Here is a 12,336-nt window from a genome sequence, read left to right on the forward strand (position 1 = left end):
ACCTTTTTCACAAGTAAAGATTACTTTCGTACTACTAATTTATAAACCCCTGTATTATTGAGGCTTTGTAGCCTATCTTGGGGAGAAGGGTGCATGATAGCTACTTGCCAACATGATCATCACCTGCACTTGCCACTATTTTGCAGGAAGGATGGTACGAGATTCCCTTTAAAATTATACACAGGATGTCTGTTCATCCAGTCTGGGATGACTGGAAACTGTTTTGAATGCCAACAAGATTCCTCCACCTTATTACACATGGCAATGAGTTGTGTTTTTGGTGTTTCCATATTTTTGTCTACCCCCCCCCCCCCCCCTGTACATTCAAGAGATGAAATTATTAGCACTGCCAGTACACATGTATAAAAGTACAGAATACTACCCTAGCTTTTGGAAGTATTGCTTCCTTCCTCAAGGAAGATAGGTTGTGGACATTTAAAAAGGGAGTGCAGCTCACTCAAATCCCAGAAAGAGAGCAACTCATCTCGTATGAGGACAAGGGGAGGCAAATACTATTATTGTGTATTAAACATTTTAAAATTTTTGCCTGTAATTTGCTTAGGCTGGAAAATATGAGTTGGAATAAAACTTGTCAGCTTTATAACTACTACATGCACAATATACTTTGGCACTTTTTGTAGGGGATGCTGGGAGCTTAAGTACACGACTTCTGCCAAGAACATGGGCTGCTGCCTTGGGAAGAGACTTGTGGAAGAAAATAGCCCCACCCCCTGCTCACAAGGCAAATAGTACCTGGAATCAACACTGTATTCACAATGCTACATTGCTGTGACACACTGTATTGTTTTCTACCTAAGATTGGCAATGAGCAGAAACATTTTGCACTGGCCCAATGTCGTATGACTTCCACTGATTCCTACACTACCAGAAATTTGCTAAGTTATATTGCGCAAATGATATAACAACACAATAACAATAAACAAACTAGGTAATGTGTTATGAAACTAGTACAGCACTATTGAGAGTACAGTAGAAATATGAAACTGAGTCCCAAACACATAATTTATTTGTTCCTTCTCCATTAATTTTGGTATCGTATTTAAGTATGAGATGTGTTGGGACACCACTGAGTGAGTAATATAAGTGGTTTCCTTTTACAAGAGATGCAGGTTAAATGATCGGTTAACATTCAAACTGCTTTATGCTCACATAATTCCTAAGTCACTCATCTGAATGTGAAAATTTGCAATTTCTTTCTGATGGCAGTAAATACTGATGGGTATCACAACAAAACATATTTAAGTTCACAGTTTTATAGTATCATGTTTATTTACAAATCACAAAAATTCATTTCAATTTGTAATGAGCAATTAACACATAAATATAAATACTGGTATTTTCAGTATCTTCATTTCTTTTTTTTCCTCCTAGGTCTTTTGGTCGGTTGCTTGCCTGTGGGATCATCATCGCTATCATCATCGTAGGTCTGCTGTGAAACAAAATATCAAATGATGTGTGTTTAAACACATAAGACAAAGAAACATATGACACATAATGACACAGTCAAGTACAGATTTGTTGTTTTGAAAAATGATTTCACTTATAGTGTACAATTTCATAGTTTTGTACAGTAAGTAATGTCTGTGGTCAAAATTAAATGTTTACCAATCTTGATGAGACAACCCTATTTATTTGAGCATCAACTCCATACTAGAAATATGAGATATATCTCCCAATAAACATCATAGATGTTTCTAAAATTATTATGTTGACAGATGACATATATATCTTTGTGATAGATGTGAAACATAATATAGATGATTCATCAAATAAAACAGTTTGTAACCTCAATGTGTGGATTGTGGATGAGAGTGGCTTAAATGCAACAAAAATAAGTCAACACAGTCTCTGAATATAATTCCTATAAAAATAAAAATCAGTGAAGTCCATCTAACGGCAGAGATATAGTCTTCTTTTAAGCATCACATTCAGAATCTTGTACATAAATTGTTCATTGTGGACTGGAACATAGAAGAATATCAACTGAAATGTGAAGGATTTTCACTTATCTTTATTTCCATTTCATCATGTCCAGTTAAGCCACTCTATTATGTCCAATGAAAAATTCTATGCACATGTAGACTATTTGAAGATACAGTCTGTCTTCAGACTCAAGACCACAACAACAACAACAACATGTTCAATGATATATTTTGGAGAAGTCTGTGCCTTCAAAAAAGATATTCTTGGCTCAGAAAAAGGGCAACCGAACACACTGCAGTGCGAGTGTCAAAGAATTTTACCTCTTCGCACACAAACTTCATAATGACAATATCAGATAGCTGAGTGCATAAAGACGACCACTTCTGGGACATGGGAAGGCACACCGGCCTCAGATCAAATTTGCCTTGTGTATTAATGATGGAGGCTGGAGCACTGGCCAACCTAGATGTGGTTTTTAAGCAGTTTTTTACATTACCGAAAGTAAATAATGGGCTGTTTCCTAAGTCCCATCACTGTTATACCCTGCATAAACACAATGAGAAAACTTTCTCACTTGCAAAGTACTCTAGACACATACCGAAGGAGTATACTGATTCCTCCCTGCTGTGAGGGAGAAGGGCATGAGGGCTGCAAGTAACTTTAAAATGCCTTTGGGAGTGGTGACCCCATTGTAATAATAGCCTGCATACAGGTCAGGTTGGTTCTCTGCAAAACTGAACCGGTCCCACACCAATCCTGACCTGGCACTGGCTGGATACAGGGACACTGTACAGAAAGGCACACATTATACTACAGGTTCCATGGACAGGAGTTCTTCACAGCAGTTTACAGGCTATTACTGTATTGTACTCATACACACAGTCTACTACAAATATTATTTTTTTTGGTGTTTTGTTTTTAAATCAGCAATATGACACCTATCTATGTAGTGACTTAAACCACTACTGGGAGGCTTTGCTTAGATGGTGTTGCAGAATCTGAGGAAAAAAATAAACTTTTGGTTTCTTCAGTGGCCACTGAGCATGACTCCGTGTTTTATGACTACCTGATGAATTTTTACAATCTTGTAGGAGTACATAGCACACATCCCCTCCTGCCTTAATGTACTGTAACAACATTTGATGGTCAAAAGTTGTAATAATTTGGCCATTGTCTCCAGCTTCCTGTTCTCTCTCATTATTGAAGTTTTTATTGCCACATAGGAGCGTATCTTTTGCAGTTCAATAAATCCACTGATTTAATGTATTATAGGTTACAACATCATTAATGCTGTAAAGTGTGATGTGCCTTTGCATTTAAGAAGACATTTTGCTTACTGGATTTTTAATGTTTTGGTTAATCATCTTCAGTTGAGCTTTGAGGTTTCATTCCTCTAACCACTGCTTCCATCACTTTTGAAACATAAAACCGTAACAATGTGCCCTATGTTTCTACTTCCCTTTGTCGTTAACAATAGTCAATTCAGGATTGTTACGTAAAATTGAACAGTATTTTGTACTATTTTTTTATTATATATGCTATCAGAATAGATCTTCTAACTGAAATTAAGAATTTAAATAATTTTATCAAGTTGCAGACCTGATATAAGGGCCCAAACAAATATCCACCACTTGTGATACAAATCGGTAGAGGATTTTAATTATTGTGAAAGTATACATGGCAGTCAACAACACTGCATTTACATAATCTCGTTTATTCATTGTCAGTATTATCAATTCCGTTCAGTGGCCCCATGTCTTCAGCACTTTCAGAAAAGTAGTGCCAGAGAACAGGTGAAATGAGGGCAAAATTCTTCCATGTCTTTCTTCTCTTCTGTAACAGCCCACGGTCATGGGTACAATTTTCCCTGGGCTGTGTTAGAGAGACTGTGTGCCCTTTAATAAATCAGAGCTTGAAGTCCAACTTGTGAAAACTTATGTCCGCTGAAAGAGTTTCCTTCAAAAAGAGTATGACTGTATCATTCTCTTGGTACGAAATCCACTGCATCTTTAGCCATGACACTGATGTTTTTCAGTGTCAGTCTTCCTTTTTGTGACTGACTTCAAGTAGTTTTCCACATACAAGAAGTCATTGTCCATCATTACAATGAAACGAAAGAATTTTTTTTTTTTTTTTTTTTTTTTTTCCAGGACTTGGTAATAATATTGCATCAATCACTATGACAAAATATCTGTTATGAGCTTGCTGCAGTTTTATGTTCGCCCAGAAACCAATGTCAGGGGAGACTTACCAGATGGGATGAGAAGGAAAGACAAGATTTTAAAACCTGAGAACTTAAAGGTGGAAGATATCGTAATAAGTGAGGCACAGACTACCAACAAAATGTAATGCACAATGTAATAAGAGTGGAATGCTAAGAGCATCGTATGTGGTAGAGATGTGAACAGAGAAAAAATTTGACAGGTCAGAAAATATAAGACAGAGAAAACTAAAAGGTAGTGAAGACAGGAATAGTTGCTGAGAAAAAATGCTGAGACTGAAGAAATTAACGTAAATTAAGGACAGGTGGGGGGATAGAAAACCAAGGACGTGTTGCAATGAATTATTTATTGCACAAAAGCGTGTAATCAGAATAATAGCTGGAGTCACCCAAGATCATCCTGCAGACATTTATTTAAGGATCTAGGGATATTCACAGTAGCTTCTCAGTATAATTACTCTCTTATGAAATTTGTTATTAACAACCAAACCCAATTCAAAAGTAATAGCAGTGTGCATAACTACAATACTAGGAGAAAGGATGATCTTCACTATTCAAGATTAAATCTAACTTTGGCACAGAAAGGGGTGAATTATACTGCTACTAAAGTCTTTGGTCACTTACCAAATAGTATCAAAAGTCTGACAGATAACCGACAAGTAATTAAGAAGAAATTAAAAGAATTTCTGAATGACAACTCCTTCTACTCCATAGAGTAATTTTTAGATATAAATTAAGGAAAAAAAAAACCAAACAAAAAATTAAAAAAAAAGTTGTTATATTAACTTAATTATGTTGTTAAATTAACTTAATTATGTCATGTATTGGAAAATTTGACTCATTCCACATCATTACGAAATATCATATTCATGATCCATGCAACTAGTATTAATCTAATCTAATCTACTGTTCCCACCTGTGTAGTTCTGAGAAACTGGCGCCCGGGGGAAGAATCCAGATGGCATGTGTGGTGAAGCAGGCACTGAGTTCACAACTATAGTGTTGCAGAACATGCTTTGCAGCAGGCTATTGTGTATTGCCAGTACAGACCATCTGCTGAAGCCCATCCATTCTAACCGATAACTTGGTTGCAGTCATGCCAATGTAAAAGGCTGAGTAGTGTTTACATAACAGTGGGTACACAATAATGTGATGTTTCGCAGGTGGCTCTGCTTTTGATAGTATGTTTTCTCAGGATATGAGGATGCATAGGGCAAGTCTTATGGAGGGACAGTCACCAGGGTGGGAGCCATAGGGTAGGAAAATGGGTGCTGAAGGAGGGTCTGGCAACAGTATTGTAGATATTGACAGGCCAACGAAAAGCTGTTCTAGGTGTGGTGGACAAAATGCCTCATTTCAGGACATGATTTTAAGAAGACACAGCCTTGTCGAAGTAGCTGATTAATACATTCAAGATGTGGATTATATTGAGTGACAAGAAATGTATTCCTAAGCTGTTTTTGAAGGGATCATCAGTGCCAGGTCGGATGTGATGGCCTGGAATATTTGGTTTCGAGTTAGGCCGATGGGTAATTATGTCCAGTGATGGCTGAAGTGAGAACGGTGTTGTACTGCCCTAAAGAGTCTGCATATGAGGAAATATGTATGCCTTGATTGCCAATGGAGTCAGGATGGCTCCTTCCTGTGCCAAACTCTTCATGGGTCAGTCGGAGGGGGATTTTTTGGGATCCATAAGTCTTCAGCCCCTGGTTTGGTTTAGATACACTGATGAAATTTTTGCCATATGAAATCATGATGGGGTTGACCTCTTAAAATTCATGGAATATGGAAATATGTTCTTACAATTAAATTTCACACGGCCCTATTCTTAATGAAATGTCACTTTCCTTGATGCCAACCTCATCCTCACTGTGGGTCAGCTACAAACTTCCATTCACATAAAACCTAATAACAAACAGCAGTGCTTACATTTTGACAGTTGCCATCCTTTCCGTGTCAAACGTTACTCCTTGGCACTCAAGACAAACATATTTGTTCATATCCAGATTTTTTACAGTAATACACAACAATTCTCACCTCACCTCAGTGATCACTGGATGTAATTAACCCACCAGCTAGCTCAAAAGCAGATAGCTCAGGACATCACATCCAATCTTGGTTCTGATGATCCCTTCAAAAAACAACTTAGGAATATGCCTTTTGTCACTTAATATTATCCACTTCTTGAATGTATTAATCAGCTACTTCGACAAGGTTATGTCTTCCTAAAACTATGCCATGAAATGAGGCCTCTTCTGTCGAACATTTTGTCCACCACACCTAGAACAGCTTTTCGTTGGCTCTCAATATCTAAAATACCATTCTCAGAGACTATGCTCCTTCTGCACCCATTTCCCTACTTTACGGCTCCCACCCCTGTGACTGTTCTGTCTGTAAGACTTGCCCTATGCACCCTCCAACCCTGGGAAAACATATACTATCAAAGACAAGCCACGTGTGACACATCACATTGTTGTAAACCCACATACATAGTAAACACCACTCAGCATTTTACATTGGTATGATTACAATAAGTCATCAGTTAGAATGAATGGGTGTCTGCAGAGGGTCTATAATGGTAAAACACAATATCCTGCTGCGAAGCATGCTCTACAACACAACAGTTGTTACCTTGGTGCCCGATTTACCAAATGGGCCATCCGGAATCTTCACCCAGGTGCCAGTTTCTCAGACCTCCACAGGTGGGAACCATCATTGCTACATGTCCTTGGTTCTCTATCCATCCATTAAATTCTTCAGTCTCAGCTTTTCTTCTCAGTATCTATTCCTGTCTTCACTCCCTCTTAGTTTTCTGTGTCTTTCATTTTCTGACCTGCCTATTTTTTCCCCCAGCCCCCTCTACAATACATAATTTGCTTATCTTCACACTCTTTTCTGCATGCTGTGTCATTTCTTCCATCAATGGTCACATGCAATATGATAATTGCAGCATTTTTATTGTTACTACCATTTGTTGGTTGATGATGCGGTGGAGTTTTCCGTTTTTATCAGCCCACGTAACAGTGTAGAATTTATCTACATCTATTAAGTCCAAGATATTGTACTTTATATTGGTCAAAGCAAGTAAACACAGCACACTATTAATTTTGATGTAAAGTAACAAGATAACAAGAAAATAAAGGACACTAGCACTGGTTGAGTCTGTGAAGGAAAATATTCATCACTGGATCCATTATCATCCCAAATAATTGGCTTCCTTGTGCTGTCTTTATCATTATAACACTTGGCGAATCACAATTCAAACAATTAAATACATAAAATCCTATTATTGAAACAGTCAGAAGATCAAGTGTTCATAGTGAATGGAGAAAACTCAAAACAATAGCAAGCACAGTGGTGTAACTCCCAACTATACTACTTCAGCTGTCAACACACAGATGTCCCTGCTTACACCAGGAACCTGTGCTGCTACCTATGTAGTTGCTATGCAAGTCACAAATTACACTATCGGAACACAACTCACTTCTAGGCTACCAGGTATTTACTTTCATTTTATATTCTATTCTTATTGAGATTTCTACAGTTCTTACAGTACAGAATATTATGTCTAGTTCCTTTGTGTTGCCAAATTATAGCTGCTGAAAAACAAACAAAACTGATGGTACTGTATGAGAGACAAGTGAAAGAGGCAGCCATGAACAGAACGTCAGTCTTCCCATATCGTATTCACGTTTTCTGTAACTGCCAATGAAAAGTCTTTAACTCACTACATGATTGTAAATGCATACTTTTGCATTTCTACTGATTACATTGTTCAAGAAACAATATAAAGAAATAATATCATGGTTTACATAGCAATACTGTGTTTGATTTATACATCTTCCAGCAGTAAGGCTTTGCTGTTGTGTTGAAACCGATTCAGTGTAGCATGAAGGAATCATCCAAATGGGATGGCATTCGGTAGAGCTGATATACACGTAAAGACAAAAAACTAATTACATTTTCAGAATAAATTCATGATTTATTCACAAGAAAGAGTTTCACAAATTGAGTACATCAATAATGCATTGGTCTCTGGCCTGGAATCTCAGTGACTGGAGTAGAATTGTTTATAGTGATGAGTTCAACTTTGAATTGAGCCCCGATGACCAGCGAAGATTATCTGGAGACACCCTGGACAGCAGTGAGATACAAATCTGGTTGTCGCTCGCCATACGGCCCAATGAGCAGGAGTGTGCAATTTCTTTTAATAAGCAGGACCCCTTTGGCTGCATCAGCAGCACCCTTACAGCACAGCAGTATGTCAATGATATTCTATGCCCCGTTTTGTTGCCCTTCATGGCAAGCCATCCTGGGCTTATATTTCAGCAAAAAATGCCGGCCCACACAGGGCAAAAGTTTCTATGCTTGTCTTCGTGCTTACCAAACCCTACCTTGGCTGGCGAGAACACCAGATCTCTCCCCAACTGAGAATGTTTGGCACAATATGGGCAGGGCCCTCCAACCAGCTCAGGATTTTGTCAATCTAACACACCAATTGGATAAAACTTGGCATGATATCCTTCAGGAGGACATCCAGAAACTCTATTAATCAACACCAATAAAGTTGAATAATTGCTTCTACAAGGGCCAGAGGTGGGCCAACGCATAATTGACTTGCTCAATTAATAAAACTCCTTCTCTTGAATAATTTATCTGAAACTGTTATTTGTTTGTCTGCACATATATATTTCCATACCAGTAATTTAAAAGTGTACTTACATATTCTGTGTTGTTTACTTACCTTGGATTAATAAGACTCATTTAGAAGACGTGCTGATTCAAATGATGGAAGTCATATGCAATGTGTACAAATTTCTTCCTGACAAAGGATACCAAGAGAGAGAAACTCTTTACAGCACTGCACATAGCAACAAGCAAAGGCAAGTGGTGTTTTACTTGGAACAGCGCAGAGAAAAGAAGCATGAGGAATAGAACCCCAGATACTGCAAATAATTTTCAGCCCTGAAGGATAAATTCTACTGGAAGTTGATCTATTAGGGAATGGATAGCTTCTAGGAAGCTGTTGCTCATTACACTGTTTAATAATCTTATGATAAAGATTAATATCCTACATGGTGAAAATGGCAGGTGTCATACAAAAATCTGTTAGGTGACTTTCAAAAGAAGGCCACCTGAGACAATTTCACAGGAAGCATCATTATTACTTCAAATGGCTGTTTTGATAATCAGTTTTAAAATATACTCAATAGTATTTTTCATACCAGATGGATTAAAAATCAATAAATTTTCATAACTTTTCTTTCTTCTTCCTTTTGTTTTTCCAACCTTAAAAACCCACTTTTTTCTTTCCTATTAGTAATTTATCAGTTTCTGGAATAAGAGATCCTGCACATATTCTGATTGTGCTGTCATGTTTGTCGAGTTTAGTTTCGTTCCTCAGGAAGTTTGCATCCACATGAGGAAGAAGTGTTCTACACCATTTTCCATTTTAGATTTACTTCTGCTATATGAATTTGCTGGCATGTATTGCTTCACCTTATACCAACATACAGAGGTGAGATTTTCCTTCAATTTTCTTTTGAAGGTGCTGAGTTCCCTTATGCTCTTTATGATATTCTGTTATAAAATGAGCTACTTGCATTACTAGGGTCCCTATCTATCATCTGCAGCCATTTGCTGCTGATACAGTAATTTTATCTAGTTATTCTTGTGTTGTTGTCATGAAAATATCTGTTTAAATATGCTCCACAATTTACTGTTAAAAGGAGTATTGTCTCATATATGTTCAAACTAGGTACACTTAATATTTTAAATTTGTCTTTGCAGGGTTCCCATGGTGTTAAATTTGGCAATGAATCTGATGACTTTCTTTTAAGTTTTAAAATTCTCTGAATATTTACTCTTGTTGTTTCTCTGTATATTGGTATACAGTACAATACGGGTGGGAAGATTAGTCGATAGTACATTTTTAACTAGAATTCTGCATCTATTGTATAGGGCATTTTCTTCATTAAGAATATATTTGTACTATTTTTTGTGCACACCTTATCGAAGTGGTTTTGTCATGGTAGAAAATTGTGCACCTCTATTCCCAGATACCTATTACATTTCATTTCTTCTAGGTCTGCAACACCAATGTTGAGAATAAAGTCCTACACGCTGACAGTTCTGTTTGTTTCAAATCTTGTATATGTTGTTTTCTTCCTATTAACCAACAGATTATTTTCTCTAAAATATCTTTCTGCCATTTGCATGTTCTCACTAGCCTTCTTTTCCGGATCTTTACTGAGTCGCTACATACTAGTAAAGCTGTGTCATCTACAGACATGACCACTTTTTCACTTACTGCAGTCAGAATGTCATTTACACTGAACACTGAAGAGCCAAAGAAACTGGTACACCTGCCTAATAATGTATGGGGCCCCCACGAACACGCAGAAGTGCCGCAACATGACATGGCGTGGACTCAACTAACATCTGAAGTGAAATTACAATGAAATCCAGACCTTTAGCTGCTTACAGGCGTTGATAAATATCGTCGGGGACAGCTGAAAATGTGTGCCCCAACCAGGACTCGAACCCAGGATCTCCTGCTTACATGGCAGATGCTCTATCCATCTGAACCACCAAGGACACAGAGGATAGTGCGACTGCTGGGGCTTATCTCTGGCACGCTCTCCGTGAGACCCACACTTCCAGCTTACTGTCCACATACTACATTTGTGGTGCCCCTGCCCACTATGCTCATTACTCGCGGCAGTCAATCTACCGATTCCCGTAACAGTTTGGGCAATGTGAGTGCATCTGCACTGAAGAAGTGCAGTAAGCCTTATCTATATGAAGATGATATTGTTCTTTCAGACATGAAGATGGTATTGTTCTTTCGGACATGTCCAACAGAACAGATACCATCTTCATACAGATAAGGCTTACCGGCCAATGATCTTCTACAGTGCAGATGCACTCACATTGCCTGAACTCTTACGGGAATCGGTAGATTGACTGCTGTGAGTAATGGGTATAGTAAGTAGGGGCACAACAAATGTAGTGTGTGGACAGTAAGTTGGAGATGTAGGTCTCACAGAGGGCGTGCCAGATACGAGGCGTGTTTTTTAAATAAGTACCATTTTGCCACACAGCGCTGTGGTCGGCATTCTGCGCATGCGCACTGGGTACCTACAACTGTTGTCTACGCACTGATGCCATTACAGTCTGATTCTTCCTTGTTTACATTGTGTACTGACTGTTTAAGATGCCTCCAATAATCATGAGTCCTGCCAACTGTGAAGTACGGGCTGTTATAAGATTTCTTAGTGCTAAAAGCCTAAAAGTGATCGATATTCATCATGAGATCTGTGCAGTTTATGGAGAAAACATTATGAGTGATGGAATGGTAAGAAAGTGGATAAGAGCATTTAAAGATGGCTGCACAAATGTGCATGCTGAACAATGGAGTGGGCGTCCTTCGGTCATTAATGAAATTTTGGTGCAGGAAATGGACAATAAGGTGAGAGAAAACAAATGCTTTACCATTTCCACCTAGCGGGATGACTTTCCTAATGTTTCTCGTAGTGTTTTGTATGGCATTGTGACCGAGCACTTGAATTACCAAAAATTGTGCATACGTTGGGTACCGAAAATGTTGACGGATGTGCACAAAACTATACGTTTAGACAGTTTGTTTGGTTTGTGGGGCGCTCAACTGCGTGGTTATCAGCGTCGTTTAGACAGTGTATTGACTTTCCTTGAGCGGTACCACAACAACGGTGATGATTTCTTAAGCCAAATTGTTATGAGCGATGAAACATGGGTGGCCTACGTCACACCAGAATCAAAGCAACAGTCCATGGAATGGCAGCATTCAGGTTCACCCAGAAAAATGAAGTTTAAGCAAACAATTTCTGCCCAGAAAATCATGTGCACAGTTTTTTGGGACAGAAAAGGAGTATTGCTTGTGGAATTTCTGCCTCGTAATGAGACAATAAATGCAGCAGTTTACTGTAAGACATTGCACAATCTGCGCCGTTCAATTCAGAACAAAAGTTGTGGCAAGTTGAGCAAGGGCATCATTTTGCTGCAAGACAATGCCAGTCTGCATGTGGCGAATCAGACCAAAGATCTCATCACATCTTTTCGATGGGAAACTCTTAGATCATCCTCCGTATAACCCTGATCTTGCGCCCAGTGACTACCATCTGTTCCTGCAC

At 38.4% G+C, this 12,336-nt stretch overlaps 1 protein-coding gene across 2 annotated transcripts in view; it reads right to left on the reverse strand.

Annotated features, from left to right (window-relative positions):
* Positions 1 to 1,264: 1,264 nt before the first annotated feature.
* LOC126175895 (ATP-dependent RNA helicase SUV3 homolog, mitochondrial) overlaps positions 1,265 to 12,336 on the reverse strand; it is a 72,894-nt gene continuing 61,822 nt past the window's right edge. Inside the window, exon 13 of one of the 2 annotated variants that reach the window (XM_049922952.1) lies at positions 1,265 to 1,447. In XM_049922952.1, the coding sequence (XP_049778909.1) occupies positions 1,370 to 1,447 (78 nt within the window). In that variant the 3' untranslated portion in view covers positions 1,265 to 1,369. Of the gene's footprint in view, positions 1,451 to 12,336 lie in introns of both variants that reach the window. The other variant, XM_049922951.1, reaches the window with a different exon arrangement.

Source organism: Schistocerca cancellata, chromosome 3, assembly GCF_023864275.1.
Source record: "Schistocerca cancellata isolate TAMUIC-IGC-003103 chromosome 3, iqSchCanc2.1, whole genome shotgun sequence".
NCBI classification, from domain to species: domain Eukaryota; kingdom Metazoa; phylum Arthropoda; class Insecta; order Orthoptera; family Acrididae; genus Schistocerca; species Schistocerca cancellata.